At 35.9% G+C, this 14,174-nt stretch overlaps 1 protein-coding gene across 1 annotated transcript; it reads right to left on the bottom strand.

The window, feature by feature from the left end:
- Window positions 1-4,230: 4,230 nt before the first annotated feature.
- Window positions 4,231-13,953, bottom strand: LOC308701623 (CD48 antigen-like). Its single transcript, XM_081383982.1, has 6 exons — window positions 13,886-13,953; window positions 7,229-7,558; window positions 6,761-7,060; window positions 6,581-6,694; window positions 5,917-5,984; window positions 4,231-5,286 (listed from the first exon to the last, which is right to left on the bottom strand). The coding sequence occupies exons 1-6, from the start codon at window positions 13,932-13,934 to the stop codon at window positions 5,233-5,235; spliced, it is 915 nt and encodes a 304-aa protein (XP_081240108.1). The 5' UTR covers window positions 13,935-13,953; the 3' UTR covers window positions 4,231-5,232.
- Between the last annotated feature and the right edge of the window lie 221 nt (window positions 13,954-14,174).

The following is a 14,174-nucleotide window of genomic DNA, read 5'->3' as shown; positions in this document are numbered from 1 at the left end:
GGCAAACTCAGAGTACTGAAACACATGCTACAAAACGATGAATTATTTATAAAATATATATGAGTAGTTTAAGGTTAACTTCGTTCAACCTTATTTTGAAAGAAATAATCCATAAAACAAAACAAAACGCGAGGCGCTCACGCTAATAATTTCTGTTACACTCGCTTGAATTGATCGCCCCGCCCACGCAATGGTCTCGTGAATATTCATGATAGCTCCAACCAAATATTTCAGGAACCGAATATATTGTAACACCGGCACCTTCACATAAAAATAAGAATACTTGCTTTCCGAGGTAATAACAAAACCCGCAAAGTGGATCATTTTAATGTGAGATTACAACCCCTTCACACAGAGGCAATAAAGAAGGATTAATTTTAGTAGAAAAGTTACATACAGCACCTTTAAGATTGAGCCACTGGAGTCACTACAGTAGAATCCCACGGTGGTGAGTGACTGCAGGTTTGATTTGTCCTGCATGCAAACCCCACATTATTTCATTCAACTAATTATTGGACAGTCAAACTGTAAATATGAACATAAATTAAATATTTTTTATTAAAAAATTAAATAAATTTTCCATTCTTTGAAGTGGTGATATTCATAAGGAGTGAAAATGTGCAATGATCTCTTGGTTGTATGAATGCACATATGCAGTGTATGAATCAGGATGTGGTTTGTTTCTGTATGATGTTCTTTGAGTTGCTGAAGATCATCTATGGCTCATGTGTGTTTGTCTGATGAGTGAAACTGTGAAGTTTTCCTTCCTGCTCTGGAGTCTCCCTCCACCCTGAAAGTGTGTGTTGCACATCATGATGCAGTGGATTCTGTGAGAAAGCACGACCTGTTTGCTTCAGTCTGTCTCTGAATCTCTCATCAGGACCATCAAGTGTGAAGAATCCATCATTTCTGGTTTCAGCTATAACATACTTTTCAGTCTTCAAGTATACTCAGTAGCGGAGATAGTGTGGGTGCTTGTGTGCGGCCCACCAGGGCCCCGTGCCAATTACGACGCCGCCGATCTTGCGTCACTGGACAGGAACGTGGCCCTCGCCAGGTGACACATTGCACGGGGCCCTGGCATAGTAATATATTGCAGATTATTAGCTGAAAAAAGCTTATTACTGCATTAGCTAACATTGAAATAATCCAGCTCGTTATGAAACGTAACAGTCACTTAGGATGGATCGTTAAGATTGTTAAGCAGACAACAAAATGATAAGAAAAAAATTGTCTTTAAAAATGTATATTTTAGTTATTTTCTCAAAGTTTTCATCCCAGTTAAGTTTTCATGTAGCACCTGTAGCTCACCTATGGAGTTGTAAACAAACTTTGTGTTCAGTATATATAATAGTGCCATGTCAGTTATGTAATGTGGCACTGATTGAGCGCACTTTGCCTGTTCAGCACCATCGCTGTCAACAGATGTCGCTGTCCGTGGTGCTGAAACGGTATTACTTGATTGACAAACTGTTTTCTTTGTTCGTCAATACAAACTTGTCAAAAATGTGCCTTTTCTTTATGTTTTATTTAACATATAGCCTACTGGTAAGCATACTTGGCTCAACAAGTGACACATTATTCATTCATCAGATATTTTACGTTTTTTTATAATGGTTTTAATTGTAAAATGACTTGGTAGCAGTCATACCCCATGATGAAGCTCCACCCCCACTGTACTGAGAGTCTAGCTCCGCCTCTGCGTATACTTCATACTTTTTAAGACTTCTTGAAGTTAACATTTTTTGTCTTAGAAATTGATACTTTTAGGTCACGTTTGTCAAATTCACCGTCTGTCTTCCTCATCTGTGTGTACACTACACTTCCCATCATCCTCCTTGGCACACCTGCACTCTATCAGCCATCATCATCATCACCTGGACTCCCTCGTTAACAAGCCCTATATATTCAGCACTCTCCCTTCACTCCTCGTCTGGTTTTGTCTATACACGTTATTCCATGACACACAGACTCTCTTCATTACCTACCTGCATACCTACCGTTCCTGATCCTCTTCAGTCCATCTTCAGTCCATCTTCAGTCCATCTTCAGTCCATCTTCAGTCCATCTTCAGTCCATCTTCAGTCCATCTTCAGTCCATCTTCAGTCCATCTTCAGTCCATCTCCCTGGATGAAGCCGTGTTCATGTGACGTCATCTTGGCGGCATAAAAGTTAATACTGTCTTCTGCATGAGCTGTAAATCTGACTTCATGTCACTTTTCTTAGAAGTTGAAAAAAACCATCAGAAAATCTGTGAGTAAACAGTTTCAGTCCTGTGCTCCGTTCAAGAATGATTCCTAAAATAATGTGTGTTGTTGAGGAGACGTGCTGTTATTTTAAGTGAGCAGATTTTCACAGGAATGAAGATGATGAATCAGGTGAAAAGTCTCTCAGACACACATTGAAGGAGGGAACCGAGACATCAAACCAGAAGATCACAGAGACTGAGAAAAGCAGAGATGTGGCTTTGACCTGTAAACAACCTAAACAGGTAGCCTTCTCGAATCCTCCTGGACACTGCACTAACTACATATTTGCTAATTAGGGATATCTAATTTATCTAAAAAAAGATTTAAAAAAAGTGGTTTGTATTATTTGTAGGATCAGAGCCGGATTAACGCAAAGGCAAACTAGGCACGTGCCTAGGGCCCGATTGGCGGGATGGGGCCCAGACAGAGGGACAAAAAAAAAAAAAAAAAAAAAAAAATTAAATGTCCTATCTACAATTTATTTCAAAATGTAGCCTATTAATCAACTAAAAATAGTGACGATGTTTATCTTAACCATAGACTGTTACATTACGTCACATTAACGCCAGCCCATGACTGTAGAGGCGCCAGCCAGTTTACTCGTTTAGTCCGAGGGGACGTCAGAGGCGATCAGAGGCGGTCAACGAACGCATCCATCAGGTGCTGAGTGCGAAGCAAAAGCAGAAATAGGCACGCAAAGAAGCACAGCTCGTAATGCAGGTCATCGATTTTGGTGTGATTGCAATGTATTTTAAATATAAACTTGTGGGCTACTGTAGATCAGCGTCATTTCTGGAAAAACCATTCACCGCTTTATGAGTTTAAAAGAGCGCGCGAGCGTCATTAACGTGCCCAGACGCGACGCTTTGAATTTGCGCGTACAATCAATGAATAACATCGCGTCCAGAGCTGACTAGTAAAAAAGCTACAAAAGTAAAAGACAAGACGTTTGTATTCAAAGTTAAAAAACCAACACACTGCAACATTTTTAAATGTTTCAAATAAAGGATCTCATATCTATGGGTCTATCTTCTATATTCTGATGCTGATGATTAGATAATACCCTGACATCATAGCCTATAGGAATATTAGTTTAGATTTTTTTTCCTGCTCAGTAGCGATCGTGTCTTTCTCTTCCACTTGATTTGTGTATAGCATATTTAAGGTAGCAATGCAATACATAATAACATATTACTGATATTAATAATATGACAATATCTGCAGTCAATATTGATTAAATGGGAGGGAAAAATCCTGCCCATAACGCAGAAAAATGATAAAAGCACGTTCATGATGTTCATCTACTGAAGAGGTATTCTGGAACTGTGAATAAACTGAATAAAACAGCAAAATAACAACAATAACAATAACATCTTCATTAAACAAAAAAAGAGATTAGCTTAGATAAAGTTTGATAGGCTACCAGTAAAAAGTCTGGACCCATTACTATTTTTAATGTTTTTGAAAGAAGTTTATTATTATGCTACAAGCCTGCATTTATTTGATCAAAAATACAGAAAAAAAACAGGAATATTCAGCAAGGATGTGTTAAATTTATAAAAGTGATATTGAAGACTTTTTTAAAACAACTTTTTAATAATCAAAGAATCATGAAAAAAAGTATCACATGTTATAAAATAAATATTAAGCACCATTTCTAACATTTGATAATAAATCAGAATATTATAAAGTTTTCTGAAGGATCACGTGACACTAAATTCAGCTTTGCATCACAGAAATATATTTTAAAGTATAGCCTAGTAAAATAGAAAACCATTATTTTAAATTGTAATAATATTTCACTATATTATTTTTCTGTATTTTTGATCAAATAAATCCAGGCTTGATGAGCATAAGAGACTTCTTTCAAAAACATTACAAATAGTAATTTGTCCAAACTTATGTACTGTGTAAGTAAAAATATACTAAATTTAAAATTAAATGTTGTATAAATAAAAAGGTTAGGAATCATATTTGTTTCAAGTGTGTTTTATTGGGGGTGGGGGGCCTCCAACATGAATTTTGCCTAGGGCCTCCAAATGTCTAGATCCGGCCCTGTGTAGGATCAACACTTCTTCACCCACACCTGTGTTTTGTTCCCTGATTCGTCATCATCCTACAGAACTGGAGCAGGAGTGGATATCTTGAGCTGTCCTCATCACTGCATCTGGACTTTACCACTATCAAGGAAACTTAAGGTGAGATTTTCTATCTAATTATGATCTTGATCTCATTCTATGAATTTCTACATTTATGTTTTATGGACAGGACCACTGTTATGCTACTATTATGAAACAAAATCAAGATTGTTAGTAGCGTCTAGTTAGTTTCTCGTCCATACTGATGAAAACAAAATCAATTTACAACCATCAAACATAAACCATAAATTGTACGTCATACATTGCCAATGTCTGGGTAGATTTAAGAATAAATGCAGACAAATATGACCTTTGTAGTAAGGATATGTGTTGCACTGCTTAACTGCAGGATCACTGCATGAGTATTGATCATCACACACCCAAATAATATTATATTGTTGTTAAACACCAGTGCTGAGTTCAGTATTTTGTAGTAAAGCAAGTTTTCTGTAGAGCAGAAGTCGACGGTTTCATGTGAGCAGGAATGGAAAAAGCCCTTCAACCACAGGCTATACACAGACTATTCACACCTCAGACAGAGACGATCACAAACTGACATCAAACACACACGTCCATCAGCAGAAACACTCATGCACAAGCTTTAAGACTTTAAAAGTCAAACATGAAATGCTCCAATGAATCATATGATTTAATTGGTTAAAAAGGCAAGTTTGTAGTTTTTAGGAGACCACTTAATTTAATAGTTTAAATGTTGATCCTGCTCTGCGTCTGCTGGGACGTCCTGATACAATATGGTGATTCTCACCAAAAACTCAACCATAGACTCGGACTCGATGCTGGTCACACAGTTGGGTCTTGTACTTATAAAAAGACTGAAGTGTGTTCATCTTCTCATTGTGATTGGTGCATAATCCACATGATCCTCCTCTTCAACTTTCTGTAAAAACACAACACAAGAAATATAGTTTTATATAGTTACTGTATATAGTTTTCTAATAACATTTATCAGCACTGCATGCAAACTTAAACATCTTGAGGAAATTACATCAAACATCATCTTCTATATCAGTGGTTCTCAGTTTTGCTAACATGTAAATCTGATACAATCTACAATCTGATACAATGTAAGATGTAAATCTGATACAATAACGTAAATTTATTAGGTTCAACAAAACATAATTTGTTTAAATTGGCTTGTTCTAGTCTTGTTGTGCAAACCATTAATTGTTTAAATGTTTTCCTCAATGTAATTACAATCCTTTATAGATGAAGTTTAGAGGTCCTGCAGTCTTTCAGTGTTTCCCAGTTGCTTTAAAAATGTATTACATTTCAGATTACTAATTGCTTGCTAAAAATGTAATCTGTGGTGTGATCCAAACAACACAATAGGAAAATAACATATGTTTTTCTTGCATTGATAATCTTATGGCTTTTATTAAACATCTGATCTAAACATTTGGTGCTGCTGTATTTGATGGATCATTATACAGTCAAAAACACAATTGCATCTGACTCACTGCTGAAATAATACAGAGAAACACAACATAAATTAATAACATTGTCTTACTGTTTTCTGTGCGTTTCTTTTGTAGAACGCTGGTTCAGCGTAAGTGATCTCGTCTTCGCGAGTCTCAACTGTTTCAATGATAATAGATGCATTAAAACAACAAACCTCAATACTAATTACATCTGAATCTTTACAACATACTGTATGTATTATTATTATTATTATTATTATTATGGCCATCAAAGTTAAAGCATAAATGCACACATTTCATTAGACGTTTAACACAGCCCTTTAAAAAAGAATTACATTAACAAATTTCATTCGACTAAATTGAAATTTGAACTATCACTTAAAATTAGAGAGACTTTTTTTACACATAATTTATAAATCAAACCCAGGCAGGACATTTAAGTCAAATACATTCTTTGTTTGGTGAAATTGATGCTCAACAAGTTGAACAAAAATAATCAATAACATATTTTAACTTTAGCACCAGCTGCATCTTTACACGTCACCTTCAACAATATAGATTGTTTCAAAGCAGCTTTACAGTGACAATAGGAAATTATGTAACATTTACATGGAATAATTATATAACATGTAAAATCATGTTCATAAAGTGAAGAAAGCTTTTGTATTTTTAATCTTTTGGTGCAATTTGAGAAAGTAATTATTATAAACTTATTATTATTAACTTTGTTTAAAAGCAGTAAATAACACTTGCCTTCCATGTCAATTGATCTACTTTTCCTGCAGATCCAGAAGATCCCAAATCCAGCAACAATCATCAGAGATCCAGCAGAGATCAACACTATCAGAGACACTGAGACTGGAGGAACTGAAGGAGAGAGTCATTAGTGTGAGTGAATCTGTATAATCACATATATCATCAGTGCTGTGGTACCTGCACATGTGTGACAGAGTGTGTTGATGTCCAGATGTGTGGTCTGGTTGCTGATGGGATTGTTCAGCACACAGCTGTAGGTGTTTTTATCCTGATATTCCACCTCCAGAGGTAGAGAGAGACTGATGCTGAGATCACACACACTGATGCTGGACAATACACTGATTCCTTTGTACCAGGAGAGAGTCGCATCACACACTTTCAACACTGATGAACACACCAATGAACATGACGATGATGATGATGATGATGAAGAACATTGTGAAGAGTTTCTGATGATGACAGGAACAGGCAGACGAGCTGAGAAAGATGAGATTAATAAAAAGAAATATGGATAAATCTACAGTGTTATTTTTGATTCATTGTTGATGAGCAGTGATTGTCTCATCTTAAACTATAATATAAACATTTCAATATGTAAATATCTAATAAAACAAGAATCACAGGAGGAATTACATCTCGACTCACCATAGACAGAAACACTGAATGATTTTAATGTCAGTGTCGCTCCTATTATCTCTAGTTGATAAACTCCAGCATGTTCAGTTGTGGTGTTTGTGATGGTCAGAGATCCAGTTTGATCGTCCAGCTTCAGTCTGTCTCTGAATCTCCCATCAAGAACATCATCATATGTGGAGATCCCATGTTTTCTACTGAATTCAGCAATAAAATACTGTTCAGCTCCATATTTCCACATGTATTTTTCATGTATTTTAGTATCATCAGTGTTTAGCGTGACAGAATCTCCCTCCATCACTGACACTGACTGTATTTCATTTGTTTCGGCAGCAAACACTCCTGATGAACATGAACAGGTTTTCAGATTAATGCTCATGTTGGTTTAGAAAGTCTGAGATCAGTTTGTAACCTTTAACAGCAGCAGAGACTACAAACTAAATGAAAAGTCACATAAATGAACAGACAGACGTGAGAGAATCAATAATTTCGTCTTTTAATGTGTTTTAAAATGATCTGCTGAAGAATCAAATAAAAATGATATGATAAATTAAATACAGCTTGAAAATACAAGTTTAAATATGCTATATATATTTTCAACACATTTTTAATTACTGAATTGCCATGACTTTTGTAGTTGTTTATGATTACAGCAGAAGTATTTACAATTATTTAAATGATTTTTTTAGACATTTCATGGGAGGATTTGCATTTGTAATCATTGAAATTAAACCAACAAGAGAGATTTGATCACAGTGGATGAAAATAATCTAATTTGAACCGTCGCAGGAGTTTATGTGAATAAACAACACATATGTTTATAACTTACCGATCAGACGGCAGAAGCACAAACAGAACAAAACAAACATGTGAAACATTTGCAGCTGTTCAGTGTTCATAATCTACATTTCATGGTAAAATAGAGAGTAACTTGTGATTTAAAATTGTTGTATTTACAGTGGGGAGAACAAGTATTTGATACACTGCCGATTTTGCAGGTTTTCCCACTTACAAAGCATTTAGAGGTCTGTAATTTTTATCATAGGTACTCTTCAACTGTGAGTGACGGAATCTAGAACAAAAATCCAGAAAATCACATTGTATGATTTTTAATTAATTTCATTGCATGACATAAGTATTTGATACATCAGAAAAGCAGAACTTAATATTTGGTACAGAAACCTTTGTTTGCAATTACAGAGATCATACGTTTCCTGTAGTTCTTGACCAGGTTTGCACACACTGCTGCAGGGATTTTGGCCCACTCCTCCATACAGACCTTCTCCAGATCCTTCAGGTTTCGGGGCTGTTGCTGGGAAATACAGACTTTCAGCTCCCTCCAAAGAATTTCTATTGGGTTCAGGTCTGGAGACTGGCTAGGCCACTCCAGGACCTTGAGATGCTTCTTACGGAGCCACTCCTTAGTTGCCCTGGCTGTGTCTTTTGGGTTGTTATCATGCTGGAAGACCCAGCCACGAACCATCTTCAATGCTCTTACTGAGGGAAGGAGGTTGTTGGCCAAGATCTCGCGATACATGGCCCCATCCATCCTCCCCTCAATACGGTGCAGTCGTCCTGTCCCCTTTGCAGAAAAGCATCCCTAAAGAATGATGTTTCCACCTCCATGCTTCACGGTTGGGATGGTGTTCTTGGGGTTGTACTCATCTTTCTTCCTCCAAACACGGTGAGTGGAGTTTAGACCAAAAAACTCATTGTCTCATCAGACCACATGTCCTTCTCCCATTCCTCCTCTGGATCATCCAGATGGTCATTGGCAAACTTCAGATGGGCCTGGACATTCGCTGGCTTGAGCAGGGGGATCTTGCATGCGCTGCAGGATTTTAATCCATGACGGCGTAGTGTGTTACTAATGGTTTTCTTTGAGACTGTGGTACCAGCTCTCTTCAGGTCATTGACCAGGTCCTGCTGTTTAGTTCTGGGCTGATCCCTCACCTTCCTCATGATCATTGATGCACCACGAGGTGAGATCTTGCATGGTGCCCCAGACTGAGGGAGATTGACCGTCATCTTGAACTTCTTCCATTTCCTAATAATTGCACCGACAGTTGTTGCCTTCTCACCAAGCTGCTTGCCTATTGTCCTGTAGCCCATCCCAGCCTTGTGCAGGCCTACAATTTTATCCCTGATGTCCTTACACAGCTCTCTGGTCTCGGCCATTGTGGAGAGGTTGGAGTCTGTTTGATTGAGTGTGTGGACAGGTGTCTTTTATACAGGTAACGAGTTCAAACAGGTACAGTTAATACAGGTAATGAGTGGAGAACAGGAGGGCTTCTTAAAGAAAAACTAACAGGTCTGTGAGAGCAAGAATTCTTACTGGTTGGTAGGTGATCAAATACTTATGCCATGCAATAAAATGCAAATTAATAACTTAAAAATCATACAATGTGATTTTCTGGATTTTTGTCACTCACAGTTGAAGAGTAGGGTAGAGTGGGGGAAAACGCCCCCCTGGGGTAAAACGCCCCCCACCTGTTTTTCCCAAAATAACCACTAAAAGTAGTCAATATAGGTTTTTACTGTTGCTATGCACTACGTTGATAACGGGGATATACAAATCTCTATGGAGAAGCTGACACCAGCGACACATTTGAAGAGAAGAGGATTACATGGTAAATGCTATAATTTTCAGATATTAGTAAATAAGTGTTTAAGAGAATATTGTTCTGCAGGATATCACAGTGATGTATGATAGATGAATAGTGAAGTCTGTAGTTTGAGATCATATATTATTTATAAGGAATATAATTATATTTTAAAAATTAAACATTATTTTAAAAAACTCATAGCTTGTGGGGTAAAACGCCCCCTACGCTGAGGGGTAAAACGCCCCCCCCCCCCCCTGGGGGCATAGTTTCTCTATCATAATTACTATAATAAAATATTTCTGTCTATCAAATCCTTTGTTTTACACTTAATGCAGTATAACTAGGTGGTAAAATCAAAATATTTGAACAAAACATGAAAAAAATACCTCAAGTGAGCATTAACTAGCTAGCTTGCTAGCACAGTTAGCTCACTGATGGAAGGTAGTTAATTTTGCCTATTTTGATCATTTCTGAAATAATTATTAATATATATACATGTTGATACATTACTTGCCTTTTACCTTTAGAGATTAAAAACTATTGTCTGTTAATTTTGCTGTTTATCTATGAAGCAAACTGGTTGGTAAGAAAGGGGGCATTTTACCCTACCTTGGGGGGCGTTTTACCCCACCGCTGGGGCAAAACGCCCCCTTTGTACAAAAATATTTTCAGTGGAAATACTAATTAATTATGAAGGCTGAGCAATTTTAATATTTGGTGAATAACTCCTGCCATAGTCACTCAAAACCGGGATGGCAATTCTAGTCACATTTATGTTTTGTTTCACTGTAATGTCACATTTTCCTTAAGGGGGGCGTTTTCCCCCACTCTACCCTACCTATGATAAAAATGACAGACTTCTACATGCTTTGTAAGTGGGAAAACCTGCAAAATCGGCAGTGTATCAAATACTTGTTCTCCCCACCGTGTGTGTGTGTATATATATATATATATATATATATATATATATATATATATATATTAGTGGTGGGCCGTTATCGGCGTTAACGTGCTGCGTTGGGTTGGGAGCTGGCTCTATACTACACAAGCTATGATGACGCAATCTACTCGCGGCCGCAACGCATCATATTCGTCGTCATCTTAAGTAAACACGGCTGAAGTGAAAGCTGGTGAAAAAGATCGGTGCAACATACATTATTTGGACTTGGTTTGGATTTAAGCCGTCCGACGAGCAGCAGCAAACTACATAGACAGAGTGTGTGGGGTAGCCTAACAGTTCGGTAAGTTAACCTCCTGAGTCCCTGTGTCCTCATATGACAACATTACACCAATGTCAGTGAGAAAAAAATGGCTGGAAAATCAGCAAAATATCAGCAAAACACTTCCCGAAAGAAAAATGACCCAGGTAAAAAATCTATTCAAATTATATGAATGAAACAAATGTATTTATGTACAATACTGTCTCCATCATCATATGGGGATTAAAATTTGACATATTTTAGTAGTAGCACTCCAGGACATCAGTAAATGTGAAGCACTCGTTTGAGGACATTGGGACTATATTACGTTATTTATTCTACCATGTGGTTAGCTAAACTTGGGAATTTTTAGACGGATCGCAATAGCATTGAAAAAACAACATTTGTCTGTGTGTGTGTGTGTAAGCATGAATTATTGAGTTAACATGGAAAAACTGGTTTGCTTTAGTGCAGAAAACTGGTAAAAATCAAGAATTTCAAAATGAAAGTGAGCCAATAAGTGGCCTTCTTCTGCTCCCTGCTGGCCATTACCAGTACTATTATAAAAATCAGATTTTGTCAAGTGTTTATCACTTCATTTGTACTGACACTTCACATAATTGCTAGTAAAATGGTAAATTATAGACCCACTGTCCTCGCATGAGGACATCATATGGTAAAACATAGACCCACTGTCCTCGCATGAGGACATCATTTTCTGCAAAAACTACTTCCAGTACAAAAACAAATTTTAGTTATTATACTTATTAGGTCCAACTTATCCCAAATAGCAAGAACAATTATAAAATGCACACCAGGCAAGCTCTCGGGTCTCAGGAGCACATGACTAATCCCTTCTACCACCTCAAATTCAAAACGATGATATCACTGAATATCAGCGCGCGCGTATTATTCCCAATATATCGTGGTGTAGCACATCGTTGTTGTGACATCAGTTAGACAATATTCTAATTTTAAATTTGGGGTGTCATAAGCTCCAAGCCATAATAAACATTAGACCTACTTAAGTCTCTGCAGCTAGTGTACTTAAATTTTATTTATCTGCAAAATGATGTTGTATACTTACAGTTTTAGACAATATTTGTTCTCAAAACTACATACACCCTTTAAAAAAAAAAAAAAAAAAACTTTAACAGGTGTTTAGCAGGGTCTGTGTAACCTGTTCTGAAATAGTTTTATTATAATATATATCGTTATCGCAAGAGGCTGCAATGTATATCACAATATGGATTTTATGCATATCGCCCATCCCTAATTGATAGCCTATAGTAGTTGATAATAACATAGGCCTACCTAATGTTGCCTACGGACGGTAACAGTACAGTAGTAACCTTTTACAGTCTATGAGTAGAACAGCTTTCTCAAGCAGTTTGTGATGCATTTTGGAAACAGGAGATGAGCCCCTGGTCTAATGCGCCACCTGGCTTGAGAAACCCGTTCTCAAAGACTTACTTTTATAGGCATTATTTGGGTAGCACACATATTCTGAATGCCTTCGGCAGAATTCAAATGAGCCATTTTAATCTAGATTAATTTCAAAATTAATCTAGATTAATCTAGATTAAAAAAAATAATCTATGCCCACCTCTAATATATATATATATATATATATATATATATATATATATATATATATATATATATATATATATACACACAGTACCAGTCAAAAGTTTGGAAACATTACTATTTTTAATGTTTTTGAAAGAAGTCTCTTATGCTCATCAAGCCTGCAGTTAAAAAAAAAAAAAAAAAAAAACACAGTAATATTATGAAATATTATTACAATTTAAAATAATGGTTCTCTTTTTTAATATATTTTAAAATGTAATTTATTTTTGTGATGCAAAGCTGAATTTTCATCAGCAAGTACTCCAGTCTTTGGTGTCTTATGATCCTTCAGAAATCATTTTAATATGATGATTTGATACTCAGTTATTATCAATGATGGAAACAGTTGTGCTGTTTAATATATTTTTTTGGAATACTTTTTTCAGGATTCATTGAGTAAAACATTAACAGCATTTATTCATAAAAACAGCATTTATTCAAAATAAAAACATTTCTAACAATATAAATCGTTACCATCACCTTTTATCAATTTAATGCATCCTTGTTGAATTAAAGTACTAATTTCTTAAAAAAAAATTGGTTATTGTTCCCAAACTTTTGAACGGTAGTGTATATTGTTACAAAAGATTTCTATTCTAAATAAATACAGTTCTTTTTAACTTTTTATTCATCAAATAATCCTGAAAAAAGTATCTCAGGTTATAAAAAAAAAATATTAAGCAGCACAACTGTTTCCAACATTGATCATAAATCAGCATATTAGAATGATTTCTGAAGGATCATAAGACACCAAAGACTGGAGTACTTGCTGATGAAAATTCAGCTTTGCATCACAAAAATAAATTACATTTTAACGTATATTAAAAAAGAGAACCATTATTTTAAATTGTAATAATATTTCATAATATTACTTTTTTTTCTTCTTCTTCTTCTTTTTTAACTGCAGGCTTGATGAGCATAAGAGACTTCCTTCAAAAACATTAAAAATAGTAATGTTTCCAAACTTTTGACTGGTATATATATAGGCTGTATATATATGATAATTGCGCATTTTGACTAATGGCTTTCCATGACTTTTGTAGATGTTTACAACTACTTTTATTATTATTATTATTATTATTATTATTTAAGAATTAGAGACTTCAAAGTTATAGATTTCACAATATTCATTATTCATTTTAACAGCAGATAAAAGTCTAATTCAAACAGTATCAGCCACTTTATTGCTCTGAAATAGAAAAAAAAGCCATGAAAATGTTTTTATAACTTACCGATCAGACTCCAGCAGCACAAACAGAACAAAACACACGTGTGAGACATTTTCTTCAGTAGTTCAGTGTGTGATGAAACTATCTGCTGAAAACACTCAGTCAATATGTGAATCCTCCCACGACTCAGTTTGACCCTCCTAGTTTCACTCGCTGCTGGAGTTGGGAACCGAAAACCGGTTCTTATCCAGAACCGGTAGTGTTTTTTTGAAAAATACCGGAACAGTGCGAAATTCCTAAATTTCGGTTCCAAAAACGGTTCTGGGAAGATGTGTGGGCGAAGTGCTGGGAG

Source organism: Scardinius erythrophthalmus, assembly GCF_964197995.2.
Source record: "Scardinius erythrophthalmus genome assembly, chromosome: 14".
In the NCBI taxonomy this organism is placed as follows: Eukaryota; Metazoa; Chordata; class Actinopteri; order Cypriniformes; family Leuciscidae; genus Scardinius; species Scardinius erythrophthalmus.
This window is presented reverse-complemented; position numbering and strand designations above follow the sequence as displayed.

What these genes read in the sequence shown, in the direction of transcription:
- LOC308701623 (XM_081383982.1), bottom strand. Translation starts at nt 13,934, where the DNA reads ATGTCTCACACGTGTGTTTTGTTCTGTTTGTGCTGCTGGAGTCTGATC. An exon ending in ACTCTGTCACACATGTGCAG is followed by an intron (nt 6,695 to 6,760) that starts GTACCACAGCAC and finishes TCTCTCCTTCAG; the next exon opens with TTCCTCCAGTCTCAGTGTCT. An exon ending in TAGATCAATTGACATGGAAG is followed by an intron (nt 5,985 to 6,580) that starts GCAAGTGTTATT and finishes TCATTGAAACAG; the next exon opens with TTGAGACTCGCGAAGACGAG.